Source organism: Chrysoperla carnea, chromosome 4, assembly GCF_905475395.1.
Source record: "Chrysoperla carnea chromosome 4, inChrCarn1.1, whole genome shotgun sequence".
NCBI lineage: Eukaryota > Metazoa > Arthropoda > Insecta > Neuroptera > Chrysopidae > Chrysoperla > Chrysoperla carnea.
The window spans coordinates 63,569,196-63,586,622 of NC_058340.1; the positions used below are offsets into that span (position 1 = coordinate 63,569,196).

The 17,427-nt window shown below is 30.5% G+C and overlaps 1 protein-coding gene across 1 annotated transcript in view; it reads left to right on the plus strand.

Annotated features, from left to right (window-relative positions):
• Nucleotides 1-14,266, plus strand: part of LOC123298850 (lutropin-choriogonadotropic hormone receptor) — a 150,672-nt gene extending 136,406 nt beyond the window's left edge. Inside the window, exons 8-19 of the mRNA XM_044880945.1 lie at nt 6,471-6,542; nt 7,858-7,926; nt 7,995-8,138; nt 8,212-8,352; nt 8,430-8,495; nt 9,000-9,143; nt 10,159-10,230; nt 10,301-10,593; nt 11,454-11,636; nt 11,701-11,895; nt 12,427-13,344; nt 13,441-14,266. Of these exons, the coding sequence (XP_044736880.1) occupies nt 6,471-6,542; nt 7,858-7,926; nt 7,995-8,138; nt 8,212-8,352; nt 8,430-8,495; nt 9,000-9,143; nt 10,159-10,230; nt 10,301-10,593; nt 11,454-11,636; nt 11,701-11,895; nt 12,427-13,344; nt 13,441-14,192 (3,049 nt within the window). The 3' untranslated portion in view covers nt 14,193-14,266. The remainder of the gene's footprint in view (nt 1-6,470; nt 6,543-7,857; nt 7,927-7,994; nt 8,139-8,211; nt 8,353-8,429; nt 8,496-8,999; nt 9,144-10,158; nt 10,231-10,300; nt 10,594-11,453; nt 11,637-11,700; nt 11,896-12,426; nt 13,345-13,440) is intronic.
• Nucleotides 14,267-17,427: the final 3,161 nt, after the last annotated feature.

Sequence of the window (17,427 nt, forward strand, 5' to 3'; positions counted from 1 at the left end):
GAAATGGCTAGAAAAATAAAGTGTCATAGGAAAAGCTTCATTTTTATAGCGTGGCTATACTGACTTTCTGTCGTCCATAATGACCATAAGAGAACCATAATAGCAATAAGTCTTTAGATCAAGAGGGGGGGGGGAGGGAGTGTGTTCTAACTTGAATTATACAAATAAGTAAACCGTAAAAATAAGGCCTGTTGTTGGCCTTAAAAGACCACATCCAAAATCAAATTTACCTTATAGCAAGTGAAAACAAACAATTGACTGCGTTAATTGTTAAAATACAGTGCTGATAACGTAATCATTTGTTTTTTTAAGTCAAGAAAATAAAGAAAGACAGTCACTCTTAGGTAGCCTCAGCCGTGTATATTTAACACGACTGTGGGGTCACACATATGTAACTGATATTCTCATATAATACATACTTAAAACGTTCTAATCTAACTTGGGCCCTTACGGTTAAACAGTGATGTTTACGAAAATATGTTTCAAACAAAAGTTGTTTATTTTTTATAAGAACCTTTTTTACATTTAAACTTTTGTTCTATATCGAGCATGAAGTAGCACGCTATAAAAATACAGCTTGATATCTCTTTCGTTTTTGAGTTATCGAGTTGGCGAATGGGAAGACGGGCGGCCAACCGGAAATGGGCTAATTACTTAGATGATTTTATGAACATCTCTACCAAAAATTTTGTTAGTAGCATCAATATTTTTAAGCGTTACAAACTTGGGACTAAACTTAGTATACCTGGATATATTTCATATGCACATGGTATAAAAAGGGATATCTTATAGATTTATTTCTTCAAGACATTTTTGTCGATAAAAATTTTCTTCTGAGATATTTTTACATGATACACTACGCGAAACATACAATAGACAGAGTATCAAATTTTTCCAATTTCTAAAATTGTCGAGAAAATATCCAGTTTCCCCGAATTATACCTTTAATAAATAGAATTTTCTAGACAAACCATGTAATATTATAGGTATAGCTTTGTAAATATTAACATGTTAACATTTGAATAAAATGTATCCGTAAATAATTTTATAAGTAATATTATTGTGGTTTGAATAATTAGTAATTTAAAATACCTAAAAAGGTTTTTACCTCAAAGATGAATTACATTCCAAACAACATTCTAATAACAATTTTGATGAATTATTATCTAAAATGTAAATTACTTAATTTATTTTATAAATTAATTTATATTAAAATGTTAAAATGTTAAAATTCTAATATAATTTAGTGTTTTTTTTTTAAGGTAGTACCAGCATGAAATCACTTTTCGACAGATTTGGCCGAATTTTTTTTCTCGGGTTTATAATAGCTTTATTTATGAATTCCTAAAATTTCATAATTTTTGACCGTTTAGATCGCGAGATATTTAAAGACAAAGTTCGCGATTTTGAGGGTCATGTCCCATTTAAAATGTCCGGTCTCTCCAACTATTTTTTATGATATTATTATATATTGAAGAAAAAGTAGAAAAAAATGTTTATACAATACAATTCTAAAAAAAAATTTAGAAATTAATTTTCACTTTCGAGATATTAATTTTGACGTAAATTGATCGAAATTGGGACGTTGGCATAATTATTTCCCATTTTAAACGGTCAAAATTTCTGAAACTTTGGGAATTAATAGTAAACATTATTAAATTCTTAAATTTAATTTTTCGTTAAATTCTGTCGAAAAAAAAATTGTACCATTGCTTTAACATAGAAACTGCAAATACCATGCTGGAACATCGTTAAACGATGCACGACGCACATATTGATTTAATCTAAACATATATACAAAATAAGTAATCGTGATTTACTATCTTGGCATTCGCTTGACGATGTTAATGTTATGGGATAGGGTTGAGATGAAATGGGCAATCAACAGACCCACTCTTCAAAGCCCTTAAAACCCTCTATCATTTAAATTTTCGTAATATCTTTGGAAAATTTGAAAAACATTATTTTCCGGTGGATTTCTTCGAAGGTCGATCAAATCGTTTTTGAAGAGGGTTTTCTGGCCAGTTTGGCACAAAATTCGCCAATTTATTAAAGGAAGAAAATTTTTACACCAAATTTTTCCTAAATTTCAAACAACTGTATCTCCGTGAAAAATCCTCGAATTTGGAACTTCAATAGCTCATTTGAAAACTTGTACTTTCTAATGAAATCTATTGATCAAAATTTTTTATCACCCCTTGCTGCTTTATATAAATTTTAAACTAAAGTTTAAAAAATTTTAAAATTATTTTACAATTTTTTTATGCCACTGGAAAGCTTGTTTACTTTTCTTGAAAATGAGCTTTTCTAAAGCAAGCAAAGATATTTGCTTCCCAAGCAACATTGACACTTCTGGATTTAAAATCCTCCATCTTTCGAAATAATCAGCGCAATTTTATAAAAAAAAATGCGTTATCCAAAACCTTATCATGCTCATTAGAAAGCTTGTACTTTTTAGTTTTGGAATCTATTGCTCCAAATTGTTTTTATCCTTTATGGATGATAAAGCTTATGGATAAAGCTGTGTTCAAATTCATATCGAAATTGCAGTTATTTTATTGTAGAAGTTTCACAGAAATTTAATTATTTTTCGAATTCTCAGTGCTTTCAAAAGGGAGGGGGGAGGTTATGGTGTTGAGGTTGGAGTTCACATTTTTTACTTCTATTATAAAATCGAGAATAAAATGTTTTTCCTTAAGGTTCCTAAGCCAAGTTCTATTACAGCAAAATTTTTAGGTATACTATGACGTATTTTCATCTATAAAATTTGGCTACCACTACTTATCAAAACATATGTCGAATCAACGTAGTTTCTTTGCACAGAAGCTGTAATTGAAGAGACCAGAAGATAGTGACAATTCTTGTATATGTGATAGTTACAATCCATAAACTTCCCAATGCCTTCGTCGTTAAATCAGTTGTTAGCGTAGCCACACACATATGTACTCGATCAAAACCTTGAAACCTAGTTCAATATAAAATTATGTTATTCATGTGAAAATATTTATTATCAATTGTTTGTTATATTAAAAGAATGAAAAACAAATAATATGAAAAGAAAATAATTACTTTCACATGAATTTTCCATTTCCCAATGATTATTTTATATTATTTGTATACCTAGAAAAGTATAAACGGAATATGATTTTGAACAATAGCGGAGCGAGGGCCTTTTGTGTTAAATTTTCTTTTTTCTCTTTTTTTTCAATTTAATAATATAGGCTCACACATTTTAATAAAATAATTTCAATAAGGCTAGGTAGTATGGGCTTCGAGATAAATTCAGATTGAATAATTCAAAGTGGCCAATTTTTCCTAGTTCCAAGTTCCTAGATAAATTTTATTATTCTATAAATTTTGTATTATATTAAATATTTTTTCGCACATATTTTTGAAATCGCCAAAAAAATTTTGTATTTTGATGAAACTTGGTAATTTTGATCCAAAAAGTATAAAAATCAGGTTAATTTAATGATTGGATGCACAGTTTCTGAGATATCGCAATATTTGGATCGATTTTAGCTCGTATCTCAAAAACTATTCGACCAGTCATTAAATGCCCGATTTTTGTACTTTTTGGGTCAAAATTACTTTATATGCTGAGTTTTATCGAAATTGAAGATAAACAAAATTTCTCGATTTTTTGCAATTGTTTTAAGGGGTGCCCCTTTGAAAAAATCGAGAAAATCGCAGAAAAAAATTTTGTTGAGAATTTGATGAAACTCGGTGGATGGGGTATTTTGATCAAAAAAGTATACAAATCAGGTTTATTTAATGATTGAATGCAGAGTTTCTGAGATAACTTATATTTGGATCGATTTTAGTCTTAGGCATTTTCTTATAGACAAGATTTTATAGTAATGGGAGATAAAACTTTTTTTGAAAAAATCGAAAAATCTACCTACCCCATATCACCTAGCCTATAAAACAAAATCGAATTAAATTCTCAATATTTACGGTGAACAAAAAATTAAAAGAATAAAAAAAAATGAAGTGTGTTGGAAAAAACACATTATAAGATAAAGAATAATTTTTTTGACAACAATAGACCCATACCTACACCTGAAATAAATGATAATTAATCATTTTTTGTATATATATGGCCGCCGTTCGCATTCATTGTGTGTGTCAACTGATATTCTTAAATGAATAATATTTGTAAATAAATTATTTCGTTGAATAACTTTTTTTTTTTCCAAAATGAAAAAATAACGATTTAGTACGAGTTTGCGTACCCGTGAACGTGTTGCAGCAATACACTCGCAAAACGGTTAGGCACTCTGATCTTGATGCCATTTGGATGAATTTTTAGATTATCTTCAAAAAACCTTTCTAGACTTCAGCAGTAAAAAATTATTGGCTTATTACCCATGCTGTACGTATAATACACAATTGTAGGTATCAAAAAAGTTTTTTTACTGCTAACTTAAGTATTACTACTACTAATGAATAGAATACAAGTAAGAAATGCACAATGATAGTAAGATGAATACACACATACCATTCTCCATTAAAAATAATACTCTTAAGTCTAAAAGGTGAATAATTTTCTTTTTTCTTTTGCGTGGTAAATCGTCTTTAAAGTATTTCCAGCATGGTACTTGCAGTTTCTATGTTAAAGCAATGGTACAATTTTTTTTTCGACAGAATTTAACGAAAAATTAAATTTAAGAATTTAATAATGCTTACTATTAATTCCCAAAGTTTCAGAAATTTTGACCGTTTAAAATGGGAAATAATTATGCCAACGTCCCAATTTCGATCAATTTACGTCAAAATTAATATCTCGAAAGTGAAAATTAATTTCTAAATTTTTTTTTTAGAATTTTATTGTATAAACATTTTTTTCTACTTTTTCTTCAATATATAATAATATCATAAAAAATAGTTGGAGAGACCGGACATTTTACATGCTTTAAATGGGACATGACCCTCAAAATCGCGAACTTTGTCTTTAAATATCTCGCGATCTAAACGGTCAAAAATTATGAAATTTTAGGAATTCATAAATAAAGCTATTATAAACCCGAGAAAAAAAATTCGGCCAAATCTGTCGAAAAGTGATTTCATGCTGGTACTACCTTAAATTTTAACAGCGTGGTTGTTAGACGCTGTAATTAAGTAATTAAAATACTTATATTAAAATTTTTGAAGATTTCTTAATATTTTGCTTACGTGGCCCAACTACCTTAAATTTGAGTCTGTCTTACTCTAAAATATGCAAGAATTAGTTTTATTTATTTTTTCATCTTTTATTTATACTAGCATCGACGTCAAGATCTAATTTGTGTAAAAATCGTAATTTTTCGAAGTAAACGTGATTGAGAATTAATCATGGTCCCGGCAAATTTTTTCTTAGAGACTGCTCTAAAATGATAAAATCTTTCAGGTTTGTCTTAATGAAGCCATCCATATAAGAAGAATTTTCATCTATCAATGAAAATTTTCATTAAAACGTACTGTAGACTATATAATTTACACCTCTTAATTATCAAAACCATTAAAATATTGTTATTTGAATTTATAATAAAAGTACCTAAATAAAATACATAAAATAGTATTTAAACTTAATAATTTTGTCACTTATAACATTTAAACTGTGACCTAAATAGCATTTTAAATACAAAACTAAATAGATTTAAAAGATTATCTGGAGGTTGTGATATCGTATCGACAAAGTTAACGATTAACATGTTCTGCAGTTCTATTTAAATACATTTTATTTGACAGCATGTAAATAAATACACTGACTGTGTAGATTCATTTAAAATAAATAAACACTGGATACAGAATGATCGAAAAGTCTTAGAAAAGTCGATTTTCTCAGAACACAGGCAGACAATCAAAAAAATGGCTCCTATAAAAGCTATTAGATTTAAAAAACAAACTTTATGGGAGATTTGACCTTAGCCTTGAATATGTCTTTGAAATTTATCATGTGAACATAACTTCAAGAATCCGAGGTTGGAGTCCGAGAATCCCGATATGACCTTGAAGGCCATTGTTCAAATTATCTTTTAAAATGCAAAAGCTTTTGTAAGAATTTTTATGCTCTCTGTTCTGAGATAATCCGCCTTTCCGGATCTTTATAGCATCTTGTGTACAAATTGTCCCTTTTTAACCCTCCCAGTAAAATATTTCTTCAACGAAAGCTGAATATTTCTTTTTATACTCAGAAAGGAAGAACCAGTAGTGACTTATTTGTTTGTTGTTTTAAAATAAAACCTACTTTAAACTGGTCTTCTATTTTTTATTAATTCACGACTTTGAACGTCGAAAATAACTTCAATTGCAGCATAAAATATCGCTTTCTAAGCAGAACAGCTTTTAGTTGAATCTGTTTATTTCAAAAGAAAAAATATTTAGCTAAGAGAAATTGTATACCATGGAACACATGGTATAAAAATGATTATTATAATTAATTGACTTGAATTTTAATTTCTAAATTAATACTTCTTATATTTTTTCAGATTACTAAAAAGAAATAAAATTACATTCGTTGATGATGATGCCTTTGTAAATTTAACATCATTACGAATATTGTAAGTATTATATTTCTATAATAGAAAAGGGGCCCTCATCAAATTTTTTTGAAAGTTTGAGAGATGTTAGTCCTTAGTGTAGAACCAGATTTCTCAATGTCCACAAAGTTCAAAAGCTCTTCCTCTTACAGATATTTTACCTCGAAATTGAAAATTACATATATAATTCTTCTCACCTTCTAAGAGAAAATATTATTTCGAAAACTAAGAGCTTTTAAATTTGTGACCATGGAGATTTCTATTCTACTGACACATAAAAGTACTTTTTTTTACATTTCACTACTTCTTTTGACTTCTTTATGTTATTTTCAAGAAAAATCATTTTTGAAATTTATTCTTTTTATTTATTAAAAGAATAAACTGTAAAGGATTATTTAATCTATATATATAAAAAGAGAGTGTTTGTTTGTATGTCCCCGATTTTCCCTAAAACTAACCATTGACCTTCGGTAGGAGATTATGTCATTGGGTAGCCCTTAGGCTCCCATTGTGAATAAGGGAGTTTGGTGGGGGTGCATTGTGAATAAGAGAGTTTGGTGGGGGTGGAATTAAAAATGATCTAGGAATTCATAGAAAATAGATTAAAAAATAGTTCTAATAATTTTCAATAGATGGCGCCACTGTCAATAGTACAATTTTCACTAGATGGCGCTACTGGCGCAAATGTCTTTCGATTTTTTAGTTCTAATAATTTTCAATAGATGGCGCCACTGTCAATAGTACAATTTTCACTGGCGGAAATGTCTTTCGATTTTTCTCGAAAATTCTGGAATGTTCCATGGATTTCTATCGAATTTTCTAGAATTTTCTCGAACATTCTGGAATGTTCTATGGATTTCTATCGAATTTTCTAGAACTTTCTCGAATATTCTCGAATGTTGTATGGATTTTTATTGAATTTTATCAAACTTTCTCGAACAATCTGGAATGTTCCATGGGTTTCTGTCGAATTTTCTAGAATTTTCTCGAACATTCTGGAATGTTCTATGGATTTCTATCGAATTTTCTAGAATTTGCTCGAACATTCTGGAATGTTCTATGGATTTCTATCGAATTTTCTAGAACTTTCTCGAATATTCTGGAATGTTCCATGGGTTTCTATCGATCTTTCCCTTACTTTTCCGTACACACAGAGAGTGTAGACATAATATTGGGATCGGTCAAAAAAATCTTACTGTTCCGTACACACAGAGAGAATTAAAAAAAAAGTCTTTCATTTAACAATTTTGATATTTAAATGTGCAAAAACAACCCAGCGAAGCGGGTTTAACAGCTAGTAAACTAAAAATAAAAATTATTCTATTTTTTGTTTCAGAGAATTAGATGATAATTTACTTACTAATATACCTGTAGCTATTACGAAATTACCTATGTTAAAGGAACTGTAAGTATTCAACAAAAAAAAGAGTTCTCAAATGTAAAAATCTTGAATTTTTTAATTTATTTTTTCAGTTCTGTGTCCGGCAATAAAATTAAATACGTTCCTGGTGGGATTTTACAACTAACTCCCACATTATCATTGTTAGAAATTAAAGGAAATCCATTAATTGGAATTGATCCAAATGCATTTTCATTTTTGCCAAATTTAAAAAAATTGTAAGTAATATTTTATGTATTTAGAAATTTAATTTAAATTAAAAAAATTTATTTAAAATTTTTCATTTTGCAGAATTTTATCAGAAACAAAAGATTTAACAGAATTTCCAAATTTAAATGGTACAAATTCGTTAGAAATACTTCGATTAGATCGATCGAGTATTAAAACCGTTCCGTCCACGTTATGTGTTACGTGTCCGCGCCTCAAAAGTTTGTAAGTAATAAAGAATTGAAATTTTAAATACTTCTACCATTTTTTTTTTACATTAATTTGTATTATATTTATTTTAGAGATTTAAAGTCAAATAAACTAACAAAAATTCCTGATTTGAATAAATGTCGGGATTTAAGAGTATTGTAAGTATTTAGTAAAAAAGAAAATACTAAAGAGTAAAAGGGTAGTTGACCACTTTTCCAGGAATATTTTTGAAATTAACCATTAACGTAAATATTAGTTAAATTCTAATTCAAAAAATAAATCAATTCCAGTTAACACTCAAATTAATTACGAGTGAAAGTGCCACCAAATTAGAGATGAGTAACGCATCTCTCCTGAGTATAACTAGATTAACTAATTCATACTGATGAAGATGTCTACATAGTAATCGAAATACCATAATTTTTAATACAAAGAATTGATTTGGGTATTGAAACTATTTTGAAATTTTATTTGGTTAATTATTTTCTGAAATTAATTTAGTCGCACTGCTCAAAAATAAAGAAAGATGAACATTTTCATGGCTCCTTTTCATCTAGGTATATTACTGGTTATTCAAAGTGCGGGGGAAAAGTCAACTACCCTATTCTGGATAAAGTAAATATATTTGTATTATTTATTCAAAAATTTGATTTCTGTTTTAGGGATTTAGCAAAAAATAATATAAACTCACTAGAAGGAAGTTTATTTCGTGATTTAAATCAATTACATGATTTATTATTAGGCCATAACAATATTATGTATATTCCACCGGATGCATTTTTGGGATTATCAAAATTGCAAGTTTTGTAAGTTGAATACTTTTTTCATAAAAATTCAGTATTTGAGAGGGTCAAATTGGGGAAGAAAGTTTATATGAAACTCTGTAATGAAAAGGGGATGATAGTTTGTATGAAAATTCTTCATTTTTGAATTAACAACTTAACCAATTTTAAAAATGATTTCCCCTATAATAAGAAGTTACACCTAGTTCACCTACAATGCAGAGTTACTGAGATTTCGGAATATTTATATCGATTTTAGTCCGTATCTCAAAAACAATTCGATCAGTCATCAAATGGACCCAATTTTTGTACTTTTTGGGTCAAAATTACCTTATATTGTGAGTTTTATCGAAATTGGAGATTTAAAAAATTTCTCGATTTTTTGCAAATTTTTTAAAGGGGGGTACCCCTTTGAAAAATTGAGAAAACCGCCAAAACAAATTTTGTTTGGGAATTTGATGAAACTTCGTGGATGGGGTAATTTTGACCCAAAAAGTATAAAAATCAGGTTAATTTAATGATTGGAAGCAGAGTTTCTGAGATAACGCAATATTTTGATCGATTTTAGTCCGTATCTCAAACACTATTCGACCAGTCATCAAATGCACCCGATTTTTAGACTTTTTGGGTCAAAATTACCTTATATACTAAGTTTTATCGAAATTGGAGATTAAAAAAAATTTGCCGATTTTTTGCAAATTTTTTAAAGAATACTCCTATAAAAAAATCGAGAAAATCGCAACAAAAAAATTTGCTCGGATTGTTACAAAAGCAATAGCAGACAAACAGAAACTCGTGTCGAAAACAAAACTGCAACTTTTAACAAACTTTTTGAAGACTGACAATAGCCGTTACAGATTCAGTTTTGTTTTTCAATAAAAACTCAACTGTCCGTTTAGTGGAAAACCGCCATTACGAACAAATTTCCTGTTTTCGAAGCTTTCAAATATACCTCGAAGTCTTAGACAATAGATTTATATAAAAATTTAACAATAAATTCATGAATCTAACAATCTAACAATAAATTTATCTTTTTTAGAGATTTAGAGTCAAATGATATCCAAGAAATTCATCCAGAAGCGTTTGTAGCTTGTTCGCATATAGAAGATTTGTAAGTACTACCCTACAAACAATAAAAATCATTTTTCATAAATTTTAATAAATATTTATTTTTGTTACAGAAATTTAGGACAAAATAAATTTCCACGATTACCATTTTTAGGATTAGATCGTTTATTACATTTAAAAACATTTAATAATCCTAATTTAAGAGAGTTTCCTAGTCCAGAATTATTTCCACGTATACAAACATTGGTATTATCATATGCGTACCATTGTTGTTCATTTTTACCAATTATTTCGTTAGATGCCCCACCAAAAGCACCATTACATGAAGCGGTTTTTTTCCCAAAAGACACAGACTTTGATATGAGTTTATGGAATTCAAGTGTTACGGACATTTGGCCACAATTACGTAAGTATTTGACTCTGATTCAAAAAGTAATGTTTCAAATGCGAATTGTTTCCATAAAATAGCAAGCAATGTTTGTTCTTTTGCCGATTGGGCGAGTATTTTCTGGCATATCAACTTAAATCATACACGAAGTGTATTATTCCGGAGCTGTTTTTCAGTAGTTGTCCTATAAACATGTCGCTTAATTGCAAAATAGTTCAGATTTTCGTGTCATTGAATTATTTAAGATAATAAGGATCCAAAAAACATAAAAATCCTTATTAGTTAACAAAAAGAGTAATACTTCGAAAGATATCTCGAGCATTGCTTTAAAATAAGAGCTTTTCGTACAGGATATTAGACGATATCTCAAAAACTACTCTACCAACCGTTAAAGGAATCCGATTTTTGAATTTTTCGGTCAAAATAACCCATACCCAGTTACATCGGATATCGACACAATAAAATATGACATACCGGACCAATTTGAATCAATGTTTCAGAATATTGTCGTTTAATCGCAAAAAAGTCCAAATTTTTAGGTTTTTTCCAAGTAGACCAAACGATAGGCAACTAGAAAACTAAGGGAAGACTTTAGAAAATACACAATTTTCCAAAAAATTATCTTCAAGTTACCAGGCAGAAGAAATAGACAAAAAGGGAAGCCAGAAGATTTTGTATCAAAAATTGTACAGAATTTGTGTGGCTTTTCTTCAAAACAATCGACAAACTAGAGTTCGTACAAAACGAAGTGGCACCGAGCAAGAGAGAGTGTAGATACGAGTGCACATACATATACATCATACACTCTCTCTTGCTCGGTGCCACTTCGTTTTGTACGAACTATACCATCTTATAGATTTTCTATTTTTCTTTTTCAGATAATCTGAGTAAAAAATTTGGAACACAAATAAATGATATATTCGATACATTTGGTTCAGATTTTTCCTATCCAGGCAATTTACCAGCTTATGTTGAAGAATATTTTGAGGAAAATGGAAATACACCTTTAATAACAGGTAGTGATGCACCACCTGGAAAAATTCAATGTTTACCAGCACCAGGTAAAGTTTAAATGATCAAAAAGAAATAATATTTTCACACTAATCGTGTTATAAATTTTTTTAGGCCCTTTTTTACCATGCCAAGATTTATTCGATTGGTGGACATTACGATGTGGTGTTTGGATAGTTTTTTTATTAGCAATGCTTGGAAATGGCACCGTTGTTTTTGTGCTTATATTTTCAAGAAGTAAAATGGATGTTCCTAGATTTTTAGTATGCAATTTAGCTGCGGCTGATTTTTTTATGGGAATTTATTTAGGTACGATAATGATAAAAAAATTCCGAACAATCTCGAAAAGTAGATTATTTTTAATGCCTTTAGAAAAAGACTCGATTTATACCCCGTTTTATTTCCTTATAAACTCCCTGATTGAAATCAACGATACTTTCCACGATAAGTGTATTCCACGATAAATTCCACAAAAATGAATTTAAATATTACATTTTCAAATTTCGCGCGTAATTTGACGAAAACGCTCGAATAATAACAATTATTTGCTCTGTGCTCGTGACATCAGTTGGATGTGTAAACCATAGAGATAATACAGATAGAGAACGTCAGGGGTCTGCTAGCCTGTAAGTGGATGCGATAAGATCAGCAAAAGAGAAGACTACTAGTGAGTTCCTATGTATTAGACAAGTACACAGGCGAAACACTGGCAGTCTTCTCTCTCGCTACGCTACGTTTTGGCTCCTAGCTTGCTCTACTTATTCAAATTTCTTCCATATAAAAAATTTACGCTTAAAAAATAAAAGATCTTTCTAATAAAATAAACCGTCTTTTTTCTAGGTATTTTAGCAGTTGTGGATGCATCTACCTTAGGTGAATTTCGTATGTATGCAATACCATGGCAGATGTCAGCCGGTTGTCAATTAGCCGGTTTTCTTGGTGTATTAAGTTCCGAACTATCTGTATATACATTAGCTGTTATAACACTTGAACGTAATTATGCAATAACACATGCAATGCATTTAAACAAACGTTTATCATTAAAACATGCGGGTTATATAATGTTATGCGGCTGGTTATTTGCATTAATTATGGCTGTGTTACCATTATTTGGTATTTCAGATTATCGTAAATTTGCAATATGTCTCCCATTCGAGACCACAACGAGTACGGCAAGTTTAACATATGTAGTATTTTTAATGTTTATAAATGGTGTAGCATTTTTAATTTTAATGGGTTGTTATCTGAAAATGTATTGTGCAATACGTGGTTCGCAAGCATGGAATTCAAATGATTCACGTATTGCAAAACGTATGGCGTTGTTAGTTTTTACAGACTTTATATGTTGGTCCCCAATAGCATTCTTTTCATTGACAGCAATCTTTGGTTTACAATTAATCTCGTTGGAAGGTGCAAAAGTGTTTACAGTGTTTGTGTTACCATTAAACTCATGTTGTAATCCCTTTTTATATGCAATTTTAACAAAACAATTCAAAAAAGATTGTGTTTTAATATGTAAGGCGATTGAAGAATCGCGAGTGACACGTGGTATCGGACGATGTAGACATTCATCGAACTTTAGTAATCGACAAACACCAGCGAATACGAACAGTTTAGTGGATCGGTCTTCACGTGATCATGCTGTACATCATCATCCGCAAGTATGCACGTGTAATACTAAATTATTAGGTGATAGTAGTTCGGGTAGTGGTATAGCAGCAGGTCACGGTGGTGGTGGCGAACGAGGCGCACGCACCCGTAATCGAGGTGGTAGTAATGATACAACAAGCACCTCTGCACATCATAGAGATAACGGTGGAGGTCATGGCGCACGCGTATGGTTCCTTGGTAAAGCTCAACGATTGTTGTTGTGTATGCATCGTGGCCCAGATACGCTGCGTCGCACGCGTTCAGATCAATACGCGTATCAAATAGCGGAGATACAACAGAAACAACACAAACGTGCATCCTCAGTATCATCTAGTGAGAATTTCAGTTCGTCTCGTTCTGATTCGTGGCGACAAAATCATCATCATTGTGGTATACCATTACGTTTATTAGATCCAAAACGACGAGCATCTTCGTGGCTAGTTACTAGAAAACCATCACAAGACTCAAATTTATCGAGTTCGCGTAACGATTCATCTGGGTCAGCGACAACAGCTAGCACCAGCACGTGGAGAATGTCACGATCAAGTGCATCGGGTGATATTCGAACAATACAACATGTACCAGAACCAGTGCGTCCACGATCAAAACCACGTTTAACACGTCAATGTGCTATACAAGATGATTCCGAGCCACCAGGTACACCAGGTCGTTTAACTGTACGATTTTTAACAACAATACCGTCCGCTGCAGAAACCAGCATGCAAATTGATGAGGATACACCTGCGTGCGCCATTAGTCCATCACACACTGCCATTTTACATGTAAGTCCATCCAGAAATGACGTTGAAAATAATGCACCATTTTATGCGATATTACATACAAATTCACAGGATCAAGCAGCTGTGCCATCAGCAGGACGACCGGCACCACAAAATGGAGAACAAAATGCTGCTTCTCAACAACTTCCGCCAGATACTCGGCCACCACCCACGTGAACCGTGACAACAATTAACGTGAACAACGTTAATTGACAACAACTTTAAATCGAACAGAAAACGTAAATACAAATTTAAAAAAATTTATAATCAATCTTCTAAACATAAAAAAAATAAACCTTTGAACTGAGCACTTTCAATAAAAAAAAAAACTTAACTACTTTATTGTACAATTTTTAAACTTAAAAACGGTAAGTCTACTATCGTTTACCGTACAAAAAAAAACTTACATGTGTTTTTGATGTAGACTTACGAATATGTTTTTGTGTCAAATTTTAAAATGAATTTTAAAAAGACCCTCCCCTCCGAATATAGCAATCAATTTCCTCACATTTGAGTAGACGAACAATAAAACAAAACAGACATTCATGTTTTTAGATAGAGAGAATTTCAATAAAAAAAAACGATTAAAAATTAGTCGAGTGCGAGACGAAGGTGGCGTATCGAAAATTTTTTACGGTAAAATAATATAGAGGTCATCAAACTGGCCGGGAAATCAGGTCAAATGTTTTTGTAGAGCAAGATTTTTTTTTTGTTATAAGTTTCGATTAATCAATTTTAATGCTATTGCAGATTCAATGGATTTTCATTTTTTACTGTGAGGAAAAATTGTTTAAATACTTCGTTTTTCCAAAATATGTATAGTGTGTATATTATTGTTAAGGGTGTGTATATTGTTTAATACAGAGTGTCACAAAAAAATTTGTGCGGATTTTACAAAACAAAGGAACGATGATAAAATACTTCGAAATCGACTTAGTTTTTTTTTTCAAACATAAAAATTTTAATTGAACGTCATTCTATAAAAAACTCGTATTTTACAAAAGTGTGTCCAGAAGTAGAGTTGACAAAGAGTTGACAAAAGGTGTGAAAAAGTGTCTACTTAAAAGAATGAGAGCATGGTAAAACCAATTTAATACAAATTTTGGAAATTTGTTATGGGTTTATTTTAAATTTTGAACAAAGTTTTTAAAATTTTTCTTATCAATACTAATTAATGACACTTCTTTCATTTAATAAGTAAACATTGTAATTATACCCTGTATATGTGAAATATATATCAAGGTATACATTTTAGTCCCAAGTTTGTTACGTTTAGAAATAAATAATGATGATACGAACAAAATTTTGGTACAGGTGTTCAGAAAATCAACTAATTAGTTCATTTCCGTTTGTCCATCTGTCAACACAATAACTCGACAAAAAAGAAAAGAAATATCAAGAGGACCCGCTATAGAGGGCTCGGGAATTATCCTTATAAAAAAATAAACAACTTTTGTTTGAAACATTTTTTTGTAAACATCGTTGTATTCCCATCAGAGAGCAAATTAAAGCAAAACTTTGTTGTCCATTTTCCCAAAAACTATAAAAAATAGATGAAAATTTGAGGAAGCTTCAAATATTGAGCTCAAACAATTAGCTCAATCAGTTGCATGTTTTCGCTTGTTTTTTGTTAGTTTCCGAAATCCTCTCGCCGTTTTGTCAACTTCATTCAGTGGGTAACGTAATTTTACGTTAATATGTGCCAAATTATAAAAATAACTATTTTATTTAAATTTCACGAAGAAGAATAAAAAACACAGAATGACGAATTAAAGCCTCGAACTAAGTCGAATACGTTGATAGCAAAGCGTTTATATTTGTACGTTGCTCGATAGTTTCCATTATTGCTGTAAAATATTTCATGTTTAAAAAAACTGTATAATTATTAATGTTAATTCTAAAAAACATTAGGTAATACTTAAGTGTTCCCATTATGCACTTACCTTTTTTTTTTGCGACAATCTGTTTCGGAAATTATTGAGGTAGAAACAAATAATTATTTCACAAGTAAAAAATAAGAATACATTAACTTACCAAATCTAATTAAATAATTAATAATAATAATCTAAGCAAATTTTTAGATGTTAAAAAAATCTTAGTGTATGAAAAAACTATTTGATCAAATTTCCGGCCAGCATCATAATTATTCTAGAATCAGGGTTGGAATCGTAAATAATTTTTTACATATATAAAATACTTGATAATATAAATATACTCGTTTAATTTTTTTACGTCAGATATTTAATATTTACCCCTATTTGCATTTTGCATAATACGAACAAAAAAAAATCACCAAATAATTAAGAGTCAATAAGTTACATCGACCTTTAGTAAAATTGAATTAATGTATATCAAATAATAAAGTTAATCGTAAACAAAAATTCTATTCATTAAAATTTAACGCAGTTAGATGGCACGATAATCAAATGTATCATTATTGTAATTTACATAAATATGTTTTTTGACATTCGTAAACTATCATCTATATACAGTGGCGGAATTAGGCTTAGGCCCGTGAGGTCTGGGCGCCATCACCACTAAATACTGTCTATCCATCTACCATATCTAATAGTAAACAACGTAACCAATAGATGTTCCATGTATCTAGATTTTAATCGAAAAAACCAGGCAGTTCGAATTCCTATTTATCGAATTCATGGATCAATTTTACTTGAATGACCAAGCACTGTCACAGATTTAAAAGGATTACCAATCGCAAAGATAAGTTTTCATAGCTTCAACATCATTTCCGATTTAATTAGGAATTAAAGAAGTAGGAATTGAAGAAGTGGCGGATTTAAGGGGTGGCAAAGGAGCAGTTGTTCACTGGACCTCCGAAATAGGACATCACAAGTGCATTTTCGGAAACAAAAACAAAGGGGGCACCAGTAGATTCAGAAAATGCAATTTAATTTCAATTTTATCCTAATATATTCAATAAAAACACAAAAGATGACAAGATAGAATTCAAATTTTGTAAAAGGGTGGTGTATGGGCTAGGGGCTAGGGTGGATAAAGTGGGCAAATACCAAAACAGCATTCTTTTGGACTCAGACTTTCCATACATTTAACTAGTTAATTACGGGCTTATGAATATAATTTTTATGAAATTTTTAGGCCAGAATTTCTAATTTGTCCCCATCTACTCTAAACATTATTGATTTACCCCCTTCCCACCGTGCCTATGGTGGTTTCATTCTTGTGTAAGTTTTCGCATACACGTAGTGAAGAAGAAATATTATATCCGTGGATTAGGACCTATCTGTATTCCTTTCGATTCCATAACTACCACACTGCTTTGAAGACATAGGGCTAGGGCAATCATAGAGCATCCAAAAGTACTATAACGTTCAAAAGTACGAGAGCAAATTTCTTTCAAGTAATTAACAAATAAATGCTGGTGAAAGCCATT